Source organism: Oncorhynchus clarkii, chromosome 12 (assembly GCF_045791955.1).
Source record: "Oncorhynchus clarkii lewisi isolate Uvic-CL-2024 chromosome 12, UVic_Ocla_1.0, whole genome shotgun sequence".
NCBI lineage: Eukaryota > Metazoa > Chordata > Actinopteri > Salmoniformes > Salmonidae > Oncorhynchus > Oncorhynchus clarkii.
Genome location: NC_092158.1, coordinates 87,726,576 through 87,740,244, shown reverse-complemented (window position 1 = coordinate 87,740,244; position 13,669 = coordinate 87,726,576). Strand labels below are relative to the sequence as shown.

Sequence of the window (13,669 nt, the reverse complement as noted above, 5' to 3'; positions counted from 1 at the left end):
TAGCCCGACTCTATACATTTGGGATACTGTTCTGCTGGGGTCCACAAAAATGAAGGCTCTATACTTTTACCCAGACTTTCCCCTCAGGCTGCCGGTTTTCCATGTGTTCAGACGCGATGTCGTCCTCACTTCGCCTCTGTTTTCCCAGACAAACCGTCCCCCCTCCTGAGTCTAGGATGTACAATGCATCTCTGTGGCTAGGCAGGTGGTCTTATCGTCCCAGCCAGAGTCCAGAGTGTTTGGTGCTCCTCCACACATGTCCATCTCTTCTTTATCAGTAGGGAGTATACATTATTGCACCTTGCCTCAGTCCATTGTTAATTACCTGGACTCATACACAGAGCTATTTGAGAATAAGCAACCCATTCCTACTCAAGTGAATATCATGATGCAAAACATAGAGATAATACAATAATATAAAACAGTGAAGCTATAAGACAGTGTTGTAGGGCAATAGTTCAAAATCTATAGAATTAGCTCTATCATATGACTCCTATCTCACCCTTAGGGAGATCAATCCATCTAACCCATAACACATTCAATACTGCTGCAAGGCCAATTATATAGTTAGAAACATTCTAAAACTTGCTCAAGTCAATTAGTCAGTTTCCAACAGTCCCTCATCTGGAACAATGATCACTCACATGTTCCACGCCACATAGAATACATATTGACTTGATCAGGGAAGAGAGAGAATACATGTTTAATCATTTCACACCACCTTTGATGAGAATGAGATTGGGGCAAAGACCGTCCATCCGATCTGTTCTATGTCAATGGGACGCTAGATCTTCACTGGGCTCCATGAAAATGTGTTCCCTGTTGGATATCCCTCTCACTTCTACCCAGTCTTCCCCAATCGACTTCAGATCATCAGAGACAGCTCACTAGCACCAACTCATTCATCCTCATGTGTCAAAGCAAGACTCAGACTACGGGCCTTGTAAGTAATTAATTGGAACTTATCGTCCAGAAAGCCATATGTATTAATGCGCTTTAACATTAGGATTCTGATGGCATCTTAAAACATAGCCCATAGTATCAATGTTCCAATAATGGTACAATCTAGTGGGTTTTCTGATAACCTCCCTCTCAGAGGACACGAAAAGATAAGGTTTCCTCGGAGTAACCCTCCCTAGACTTACTGGATTCTTTCAAATATTTCATTTGTTTTAGAAACCACCTGCAGGATGAGCAGTGGAACCCCCCCCTCACTTTGTGCTCTCCTCACAGTTTAAGAGCAGTGCTCTGTCTCCCCTTCTCACCTTTCCGAATCATTAGAACTGTTGATAAATTATCCAAACCAAATTTAGAATGACAGTCCTTAATTCTTCACGTTGAGTCTATCACTCAAATTTAAGACCCTCAACTTAGCACACTGGCAGAATGTACATTTACAGACTGGGGGGGGGGGGGGGGGATATATACAGTACCAGTCAAAAGTTTGGACAAATATACTAATTCCAGGGTTATTCTTAATTTTTTAAAACTATTTTCTACATTGAAATAACACATATGGAATCATGTAGTAATCAAAAAAGTGTTAAACAAGTCAAATATATATTTAAGGTGCAAAGCTGTCATCAAGGCAAAGGGTGGCTACTTTGATGAATCTCAAATATAAAATATATTTTAATTTGTTTAACACTTTTTTGGTTACTACATGATTCCATATGTGTTATTTCATAGTTTTGATGTCTTCTCTATTATTCTACAAAAATAGTAAAAATAAGCTAATAAGCTAGAATCCAACAAAACGGAGGGGTCTACTTTCTTGGGGACCTGAATATATTCATCAAGCTGTCCACAATTTTTAAAATGTAACCAGGCAAGTCAGTTAAGAACAAATTCTTATTTACAATGACGGCCTAGGAACAGTGGGTTAACTGCCTTGTTCAGGGGCAGAACGACAGATGTTTTACCCTGTCAGCTCAGTATTCAATCTAGCAACCTTTCGGTTACTGGCACCACGCTCTGACCACTAGGCTACCTGCCGCTCATGAGGAAGCATCTCACTGTGCCTGTAAACCAGTGCCTGTAATCTGGTTCAAGCTATTAATCAACCTACCATGGTGTTTACAAACACTACAGGAACTATATCATCCACATGTATTGATCACATTTTTACTAATACTGTAGATCTTTGTTCTAAAGCTTTATCCGTAGCCATTGGATGCAGTGATCACAGTGGCTATATCCAGGAAAGCCAAGATTCCAAAAGCTGGGCCTAAAATAGTTTATCAGAGATCATACAAAAGAGTAACCTGTGACTCTTATGTGGATGATGTTAATCATATTTGTGGGTCTGATGTAATTAATAAGGAGCATCCAGACGCTGCTGCACTTGATGAAATTGCTTCTTCTGATTATTGATAAACATGCACCTGTTAAGAAACTGACTGTTAGAACTGTTAAGGCTCCATGAATTGATGAGGAATTGAAAAACTGTATGGTTGAAAGAGATGGGGCAAAAGGAGTGGCTAATAAGTCTGGCTGTACATCTGAGTGGCTGCAAATCGAGAAATTATGTGACTAAACTCAACAAGAAGAAAAATAAACTGTATTATGAAGCCAAGATCAATGATATAAAGATTGATAGAAAAAAACTTGAGTACTTTGAATGACATAATGGACAGAAAGACAAATTCAACTCAATCTTTCATCGAATCAGATGGCTTATTCATCACAAAACCATTTGATGTTGCCAATTATTTGAATGATTACTTCATTGGCAAAGTGGGCAAACTTAGGCAGGAAATGCCGACAACAAACAGTGAGCCATCGTTTTCATGCATTAAAAAAAGTATTGTAAGTATTAATTTTGTAAAGTTAGTGTGGGAGAGGTGGATAAAAACAAATCTATCAATATTGTTAAACTCCTAGTATTTACAACTTGTATGCAAAGCTACAGAAGATCATAGCTGACTATATAGCCGCTCCTATCAGTCATATCTTTAACCTGAGCCTAGAGGAAAATGTTTGTCCTGAGGCCTGGTGGGTAGCCAAAGTCATTCCCCTACCCAAGAATGGTAAAGCGTCCTTTACTGGTTCTAACAGGAGACCTATCAGCTTGCTACCAGCTCTTAGCAAACTTTTGGAAAAAATGGTGTTACTTCTCTGTAAACAAATTGCCAACAGACAGCATGCTTCTAGAAAAAGGCACTCAACACGTACTGAACTGACAAATGACTAATGATTGAAATACATTTATAATAATACGATTGTGGCAGCTGTATTGTTAGATTTCAGTGGAGCCTTTGATATTATTGACCATAACGTATGTCTTAAGGCTTTTCAACCTCTGCCATATCGTGGATTCAGTTCTACAGTATCAAGAACTCAGAGGGTTTTCTTTATTGGAAGCTTCTCTAATGTCAAACATGTAATGTACCGCAGGGCAGCAATCTATGTAACCTTTATAGGCAAGTCAGTTAAGAACAAATTCTTACGTACAATGACAGCCTACCAGAGAACAGTGGGTTAATTGCCTTGTTCAGGGGCAGAACGACCTTGTCAGCTCAGGAATTTGATCCGGCAACCTTTTGGTTACTGGCCCAACACTCTAACCACTAGGCTACCTGCCGCTCTAGGTCCTCTACTCTTTTCTGTTTTTACTAATGACCTGCCACTGGCATTAAACAAGTCCCAGGCCATGTATGCTGATGATACAACCACAGCTAGAGAAATCAACTAGAGGTCGACCGATTATGATTTTTCAACGCCGATACCGATACAATTATTGGAGGACCAAAAAAGCCGATACCGATTAATCAGCCATTTTTTATTTATTTTTGTAATAATGACAATTACAATTACAACAATACTGAATTAACACTTATTTTAACTTAATATAAATCAATTTAGCCTCAAATAAATAATGAAACATGTTCAATTTTGTCTAAATAATGCAAAAGCAAAGTGTTGGAGAAGAAAGTAATATGTGCCATGTAAAATGTGTGCCATGTAAAATGTGTGCCATGTAAAATGTGTGCCATGTAAAATGTGTGCCATGTAAAATGTGTGCCATGTAAAATGTGTGCCATGTAAAATGTGTGCCATGTAAAAAAAGCTAACGTTTAAGTTCCTTGCTCAGAACTTGAGAACATATGAAAGTTGGTGGTTCCTTTTAACATGAGACTTCAATATTCCAAGGTAAGAGGTTTTAGGTTGTAGTTAATATAGTATTTATAGGACTATTTCTCTCTTTACCATTTGTATTTCATTAACCTTTGACTATTGGATATTCTTATAGGCACCATAGTATTGCCAGTGTAACAGTATAGCTTCCGTCCCTCTCCTCGCCCCTACCTGGGCTCGAACCAGGAACACATCGACAACAGCCACCCTCGAAGCATCGTTACCCATCGCTCCACAAAAGCCACGGCAAACTACTCCAAATCTAAAAGCGAGTGACGCTTGAAACAGTTTAGCGTTTAACTATTAGCGCACACCCAGCTAACTAGCGAGCCATTTCACATTGGTTACACCAGCCATTAGGCTGATAGGCTTGAAGTCATAAACAGCACTGTGCTTGCGAAGAGCTGCTGGCAAAACGCACGAAAGTGCTGTTTGAATGAATGATTACGTGCCTGCTGCTGCTCAGTCAGACTGCTCTATCAAATTAGACTTAATTATAACATAATAACACACAGAAATACGAACGAGCCTTTGGTCATTAATAAGGTGGAATCCGGAAACTATCATTTCGAAAACAAAACGTTTATTCTTTCAGTGAAATACGGAACTGTTCAGTATTTTATCTAACGGGTCGCATCCATAAGTCTAAATATTCCTGTTACATTGCACAACCTTCAATGTTATGTCATAATCACGTACAATTCTGGCAAATTAGTTTGCAATGAGCCAGGCAGCCCAAACTGTTGCATATACCCTGACTCTGCGTGCAATGAATGCAAGAGAAATGACACAATTTCACCTGGTTTATATTGCCTGCTAACCTGGATTAGTAGTTATAACTAGTGATTATGATTGATTGTTTTTTATAAGATATGTTTACTGCTAGCTAGCAACTTACCTTGGCTTCTACTGCATTCGCGTAACCGGCAGGCTCCTCGTGGAGTGCAATGGTTAGAGCGGTGGACTAGTTAACTGTACGGTTGCAAGATTGGATCCCCTGAGCTAACAAGGTGAAAATCTGTCGTTCTGCCCCTGAACAAGGCAGTTAACCCACTGTTCCTAGGCTGTCATTGAGAATAAGAATGTGTTCTTAACTGACTTGCCTAGTTAAATAAAGGTATAATTATTATTATTTTTTAATCGGAAATCGGCGCCCAAAAATACAGATTTCCGATTGTTATGAAAACTTGAAATGGGCCCTAATTAATCGGCCATTCCGATTAATCAGTCAACCTCTAAAATCAACTCTAAACAAAGAGTTGCAGTCACTTTTGGAATGGGTGGCCAGAAATAAACTGGCCCTGAATATCTCTAAAACTAAGAGCATTGTATTTGGTACAAATCATTCCCTAAGTTCAAGACCTCAGCTGAATCTGGTAATGAATGGTGTGGCTGTTGAGCACGTTGAGGAGACTAAATGGCTTGGCGTTACCTTAGAATGTAAACTGTCATGGTCAAAACATATAGATTCAATGGTTGTAGAGATGTAAAATTGTAAAGATGGAGAGAGGTCTCTGACACCACACAAAGCAGACTCTAGTTTTATCTTGATTATTGTCCAGTCGTAGTCAATTGCAGCAAAGAAGGACCTAGTTAAGATGCAGATGGCTCAGAACAGAGCAGCCTGTTTTGCTCATCATTGTACTCGGAGGGCTAATATCAATACTATACTACATGCCAGTCACTCTTGGGGTTCAGGAAAGACTGACTGCATCACTTCTTGTTTTTATAAGAAACGTGTTGGAAATTGCAAATTGTTTGCATAGTCAGCTTACACACAGCATTGACACTTACTCCACCAGGTATTTTCAGTCCCCAGGTCCAGAACAAATTCAAGAAAATGTACAGTGTTACACAGAGCCATGATCGCATGGAACTCCCTTCCGTCTCATATTGCTCAAGTGAAAAACAAACCTGGTTTCAAACAACTAATAAAGCAACACCTCTCCCCCATGTGACCTACTTTTTGTGTGTATTTTTATTTTAATTCCACCTTTATTTAACCAGGTAGGCTAGTTGAGAACAAGTTCTCATTTGCAATTGCGACCTGGCCAAGATAAAGCAAAGCAATTCGACACATACAACAACACAGAGTTACACATGGAGTAAAGCAAACATACAGTCAATAATACAGTAGAAAAATAAGTCTATATACAATGTGAGCAAATGAGGTGAGATAAGGGAGGTAAAGCCAAAAAAAGGCCATGGTGGCGAGGTAAATGCAATATAGCAAGTAAAACACTGGAATGGTAGATTTGCAGTGGAGGAAAGTGCAAAGTAGAAATAATGGGGTGCAATGGAGCAAAAATAAATGAATACAGTAGGGGAAGAGGTGATAAGTGTTTCCAGCTTCAGAGATTTTTGCAGTTCGTTCCAGTCATTGGCAGCAGAGAACTGGAAGGAAAGGCGACCAAAGGAGGAATTGGCTTTGGGGGTGGCCAGTGAGATATACCTGCTGGAGCACGTGCTACGAGTGGGTGCTGCTATGGTGACCAGTGCGCTGAGATAAGGCGTGGTTTTACCTAGCAGGGACTTGTAGATTACCTGGAGCCAGTGGGTTTGGCGATGAGTATGAAGCGAGGGCCAACCAACCAGGACGTACAGGTCGCAATGGTGGGTAGTGTATGGGACTTTGGTGACAAAACGGATGGCACTGTGATAGACTGCATCCAGTTTGTTGAGTAGAGTGTTGGAGGCTATTTTATAGATGACATCACCGAAGTCGAGGATCGGTAGGATGGTCAGTTTTACGAGGGTATGTTTGGCCGCGTGAGTGAAGGATGATTTGTTGCGATTATAGGAAGCCGATTCTAGATATAATTTTGGATTGGAGATGTTTGATGTGGGTCTGGAAGGAGAGTTTACAGTCTAATCAGACACCTAGGTATTTGTAGTTGTCCACGTATTCTAAGTCAGAACCGTCCAGAGTAGTGATGTTGGACGGGCGGGCAGATGCGGGCAGTGATCGGTTGATTAGCATGCATTTAGTTTTACTTGCGTTTAAGAGCAGTTAGAGGCCACGGAAGGAGAGTTGTATGGCATTGAAGCTCGTCTTGAGGTTAGTTAACACAGTGTCCGAAGAGGGGCCAGAAGTTACAGAATGGTGTCGTCTGCGTAGAAGTGTATCAGAGAATCACCAGCAGCAAGAGCAACATCATTGATGTATACAGAGAAGAGAGTCGGCCCGAGGATTGAACCCTGTGGCACCCCCATAGAGACTGCCAGAGGTCCGGACAACAGGCCCTCCGATTTGACACACTGAACTCTATCAGAGAAGTAGTTGGTGAACCAGGTGAGGCAATCATTTGAGAAACCAAGGCTGTCGAGTCTGCCAATAAGAATGTGGTGATTAACAGAGTCGAAAGCCTTGGCCAGGTCGATGAATACGGCTGCGCAGTAATGTCTCTTATCGATGGCGGTTATGATGTCGTTTAGGACCTTGAGCGTGGCTGAGGTGCACCCATGACCAGCTCTGAAACCAGATTGCATAGCGGAGAAGGTATGGTGGATTCGAAATGGTTGGTAAACTGTTCTTTAACTTGGCTTTCGAAGACCTTAGAAAGACAGGGTAGGATTGATATAGTTCTGTAGCAGTTTGGGTCTAGAGTGTCACCCCCTTTGAAGTGGGGGATGACCACAGCAGCTTTCCAATCTTTGGGAATCTCAGATGATACGAAAGAGAGGTTGAATAGGCTAGTAATAGGGGTTGCCACAATTTCTGCAGATAATTTTAGAAAGAGAGGGTCCAGATTGTCTAGTACGGCTGACTTGTAGGGGTCCAGATTTTGCAGCTCTTTCAGAACATCAGCTATCTGGATTTGGGTGAAGGAGAAATGGTGGGGGCTTTGGCGGGTTGCTGTGGAGGGTGCCAGGCAGTTGACCGGGGTAGGGGTAGCCAGGTAGAAAGCATGGCCAGCCTTAGAGAAATGCTTATTCAAATTCTCAATTATAGTGGATTTATCGGTGGTGACAGTGTTTCCTAGCCTCAGAGCAGTGGGCAGCTGGGAGGACGTGCTCTTATTCTCCATGGACTTTACAGTGTCCCAGAACTTTTTTTGAGTTAGTACTACAGGATGCAAATTTCAGTTTGAAAAAGCTAGCCTTAGCTTTCCTAACTGCCTGTGTATATTTGTTCCTAACTTCCCTGAAAAGTTGCATATCACGGGGGCTATTCGATGCTAATGCAGAACGCCACAGGATGTTTTTGTGCTGGTCAAGGGCAGACAGGTCTGGAGTGAACCAGGGACTATATCTATTCGTAGTTATACATTTTTTTAATGGGGCATGCTTATTTAAGATGGTGAGGAAGGCACTTTTAAAGAATAACCAGGTATCATCTACTGACGGATGAGGTCAATGTCATTCCAGGATACCCCGGCCAGGTCGATTAGAAAAGCCTGCTTGCAGAAGTGTTTTAGGGAGCGTATGACAGTGATGAGGGGTGGTCGTTTGGTCGCAGACCCAATAGGGATGCAGGCAATGAGGCAGTGATCGCTGAGATCTTGATTGAAAACAGCAGAGGTGTATTTGGTGGGCGAGTTAGTTAGGATGACTTCTATGAGGGTGCCCGTGTTTACGGATTTGGATTTGTACCTGGTAGGTTCATTGATAATTTGTGTGAGATTGAGGGCATCAAACTTAGATTGTAGGATGGCCGGGGTGTTAAGCATGTCCCAGTTTAGGTCACCTAGTAGCACGAGCTCAGAAGATAGATGGGGGGAAATCAATTCACATATGGTATCGAGGGCACAGCTGGGGGCAGAGGGAGGTCTATAGTAAGCGACAACAGTGAGAGACTTGTTTTTGGAAAGGTGAATTTTTAGAAGTAGAAGCTCGAATTGTTTGGGTACAGACTTGGATAGTAATACAGAACTCTGCAGGCTATCTTTGCAGTATATTGCAACACCGCCCCCTTTGGCAGTTCTATCTTGGCGGAAAATGTTATAGTTAGCGATGGAGATTTCAGGGTTTTTGGTGGTTTTCTTAAGCCAGGATTCAGACACGGCTAAGACATCCGGGTTGGCAGAGTGTGCTAACTTAGGGAGTAGGCTTCTAATGTTAACATGCATGAAACCAAGCATGAACCATGCATGAAAAACGGATTCTGATTGGCTGAGCCTGGCTGCCATGAATTTATTTCAATCGACTATATTTCCTTATATGAACTGTAACACAATAAAATCTTTGAAATTGTTGCATGTTGCGTTTTATATTTTTGTTTAGTATAAATTGTTGTCTTTTGTCTTATGTCTTTTTTGTTATGTGTCAGATCCCAGTAAGGCTATCGCCATTGATCTGAAAATGTGGTCGGAGACTTCATATGGAGGGTCTGATGCAATTGTGGAGCCTCCGGAGGCTCGCAGAGGCCAAATTGAGCTCTGTACCGCATCGCTATTTTATATCAATGCGGTGGGCTCCGTATAGCTGTGCATTGACATGATTGGTTGACGGTAGGTGGGGGCGGGAGGTCCTGTATAAACAAGCTCACTTCCGTGACAACTTCCTTGACAACAGCTCTGCGCTGCTCGTCGAAACGCAAGCAGTATGAATGCCCTGACTTCTACAGAGGCCGTATCAACGTAAATGCTGCACTGCCACTGCAGACGTCTGATTGACCATGCAGCGCATTTTAAAGGCCTCAGCCTGCTTCAGTTCAGCTGCCAAAGTTTGCTATGCGAACCGAATGAGTGCATTAAAGACATTTGCTTGAAAAACATAGAAAAAATGGCAATAGTATTATTTGTCCATTGTTTGTCCATATTTTGCCTCAAACTAGTCAGAATTAATCCAAAATAACTCAAGAAATCCGCCATTAATTTTTGCGGAGGAGATCTTACTCACGCAATTTTACATCTAACTAAGATGTTTGGTGCAGTATTTCTCAATGAACTAATATCAACAAAGACTTTAATGAAGAATTCCTACAGTTGACCAATCATGGATGAAGTAGTAGGAGGAGTCTCGGCGTAGACACGCCTCAAACAAAAAAAAATGAATGCGTCCGAACAGCTAAAAAAATTTAAAAAAAATTTAAAAAAATCACAAAATATTGGTATAATATTATATATATACAAACTCTTCTGAACTGTTTCGGCTGGGAAGCAGACGCCTTAATGGGAATCCAAATAAAATGTCTGCCTGTGTGTTCGCGTGTGTTGGTGTACATTTACTGTCTGTTCTTCCTATATTGTGAAATCTTGTGCAGTGTACATTTACTGTCTACTTCTGCTCCCCTCACAGTGTGGAACCTGGTGGAGTGCACACAATCAAACCCTGGCCTAGAAAATGTGAGTTATTGACTGCTGTGAAGAATTAGCATGTTAATACTTATTTCAAGTTGACTCAAATAAATATAATGTTTCATAGCTTGCTTGATAAGTGAGCTATGTATCTGTGGTTACACACTGACAGGACTGTTGGGGTTTTATTTTCGGTGGGTGGGTGGGATATATGACCATAGAGTATATGCCTTCAGAATGTAGTCATACCCCTTGACTTATTCCACATTGTGTTATGCCTCAGCCTGAATTCTAAATTTTATCTCACCCATCTACACACAATATCCCATAATAACCTACTTTACATAAGTATTCACACCCCTGAGTCAATACTTTGTAGAAGCATCTTTTGGCAGCGATTACAGCTGTGAGTCTTTCTGGGTACATTTTTAAGAGTTTACCATACCTGGATTGTGCAACATTTACCCAGTATTCCTTTCAACGTTCTTCGAACTCTGTCAAGTTGGTTGTTGATCATTGCTAGAAAACATTTTCAGGTCTTGCCATAGATTTTCAAGTAGATTTAACCAAAAACTGTAACTCCGACACTCAGAAACATTCATTGTCTTCTTGGTAAGCAAGTCCAGTGTAGATTTGGCCTTGTGTTTTAGGTTATTGTCCTGCTGAAAGGATAATTATTCTCCCAGTGTCTGGTGGAAAGCAGACTGAACCAGATTTTCCGCTAGGATTTTGCCTGTGCGTAGCTCAGTTCAGTTTATTTTATCCTGAAAAACTGCCCAGTCCTTAACGATTACAAGCAGAACCATAACATGATGCAGCCACCACCATGCTTGAATATGAAGAGTGGTACTCAATAATGTGTTTTATTGGATTTGCCACAAACATAACATTTTATATTCAAGACAAAAAGTGAATTGCTTTGCCACATTTTTCACAGTATTACTTTAGTTACTTTTTGCAAACAGGACGCATGTTTTGGAATATTTTTATTCTGTACAGGCTTTCTTCTTTTCACTCTGTCAATTAGGTTAGTATTGTGGAGTAACTACAATGTTGTTGATCCATCCTTAGTTTTCTCCAGCCATTAAACTCTGTAACTGTTTTAAAGTCACCATTGGCCTCATGGTGAAATCCCTGAGCGGTTTCCTTTCTCTCCGGCAACTGAGTTAGGAAGGATGCCTGTATCTTTGTAGGGACTGGGTTTATTGATACACCATCCAAAGTGTAATTAATAACTTCACCATGCTCAAAGGGATATTCAATGTCTGTTTTAACTTTTTTTTTTATCTATCTAGCAATAGGTGCCCTTCTTTGCGAGGCATTGGAAAACCTCTTTGGTCTTTGTGGTTGAATTTGTGTTTGAAATTCACTGCTCGACTGAGGGACCTTACAGATAATTGTATGTTTGGGGTACAGAGATGAGGTAGTCCTTCAAAAATCATGCTAAACACAATTATTGTACACAGAGTGAGTCCATGCAACTTATTATGTGACTTGTTAAGCAAATTGTTACTAATAACAAAGGGCTTGAATACTTATTGACTCAAGACATTTCAGTTTCCATTTAATTAATTTGTAAACATTTGGTAAAACATTGACATTATGTTGTATTGTGTGTAGGCCATTGGCTAAAAAAAATGCAATAGAATCCATTTTCAGGCTGTATCACAATAAAATGTGGGGAAAGTCAAGAGTTGTGAATACTTTCTGAAGATACTGATCATTCAACAAGTCTTAAATTACCTTTTTATATGAAGACGATTAACTATATATTGTGTCTTGGTGTCCCCCATCAGATGCCTGTGATCTCACACTGGACCCAAACACAATAAACCAACAGCTCTCTCTGTCTGAGGAGAACAGAAAGGTGACATGTAGGAGAGAGAAGCAGCCGTATCCTGATCACCCAGAGAGATTTGAGATCTGGAAACAGGTGCTGTGTAGAGAGGGTCTGACTGGACGCTGTTACTGGGAGGTAGAGTGGAGTGGGAGAGGGGCTTACATAGCAGTGACATACAAAGGAATCAGCAGGAGAGGAAAGAGTACAGACTGTCTGATTGGATTAAATGACAAGTCCTGGAGTCTGGTCTGCTCTGAACAACATTACACGGCCTGGCACAATCATAATCCCACTTCCATAGAAGCCCCCTCATCCAGCTTCCACAGAGTAGGAGTGTATCTGGACTGGCCAGCCGGCACTCTGTCCTTCTACAGAGTCTCCTCTGACACACTGACCCACCTGCACACATTCACCTCCACATTCACTGAGCCACTCTATCCAGGGTTTAGGTTTTACTGTGACACCTCAGTGTCCCTGTGTCAGGTGTAGGGCTGACCCCATTTAGTCTACTGGTCGATTGTTTGGTCGATAAGCTGTTGGTCAGCCGAGATATATTTAGTCAATCAGTGGCAAATATATATAAAAATGTTATGGCACGTGAGACAGCTGTTTGATTCACACCTGTCTGAGTGGACTTATCCATTGTGGATGTTGCAGGGATGGAACACCAGTTTATTTCACCTTTATTTAGCCAGTTAGGCCAGTTGAGAACAAGTTCTCATTTACAACTGTGACCTGGCCAACATAAAGCAAAGCAGTGCGATACAAACAACAACACAGTTACACATAAAAAAAACGTACAGTCAATAACACAATAGGGCAGACTGGCGGCTCTGGTGTCTCAGAGCAGACTGGCGGCTCTGGTGTCTCAGAGCAGACTGGCGGCTCAGGGCAGACTTGCGGCTCTGGCAGCTCAGGGCAGACTGGCGGATCTGGCAGCTCAGGGCAGACTGGAGACTCTGGCAGCTCAGGGCAGACTGGCGGCTCTGGCAGCGCTGGGCAGGAGGAAGGCTCTGGCAGCTCAGGGCAGACTGGAGACTCTGGCAGCGCTGGGCAGGAGGAAGGCTCTGGCAGCTCAGGGCAGACTGGAGACTCTGGCAGCGCTGGGCAGGAGGAAGGCTCTGGCAGCTCAGGGCAGACTGGAGACTCTGGCAGCTCAGGGCAGACTGGAGACTCTGGCAGCGCTGGGCAGGAGGAAGGCTCTGGCAGCGCTGGACAGGCGGGAGCACCTGTAGAAAGGAGATTGAGAGACATTCTGGTGCGGGGGGCTGCCACCGGAGGGCTGGTGCGTGGAGGTGGCACCGGATAGACCGGACCGTGAAGGCGCACTGAAGGTCTTCCAGCCGCGCTGCCGTGCTGCCTCCTCATACCGCCGCCTCTCAGCTTTCGCTGCCTCCAGCTCAGCCTTGGGGCGGCGATATTCTCCAGCCTGTGCCCAGGGGCCCTTGCCGTC

The 13,669-nt window shown here is 42.3% G+C and overlaps 1 protein-coding gene across 1 annotated transcript in view; it reads left to right on the top strand.

The window, feature by feature from the left end:
- LOC139421584 (NLR family CARD domain-containing protein 3-like) overlaps positions 1-13,669 on the top strand; it is a 72,893-nt gene that overhangs the window by 23,369 nt on the left and 35,855 nt on the right. The window contains exons 11-12 of the mRNA XM_071172626.1: positions 10,378-10,424; positions 12,173-13,101. Of these exons, the coding sequence (XP_071028727.1) occupies positions 10,378-10,424; positions 12,173-12,705 (580 nt within the window). The 3' untranslated portion in view covers positions 12,706-13,101. Of the gene's footprint in view, positions 1-10,377; positions 10,425-12,172 lie in introns of the transcript that reaches the window.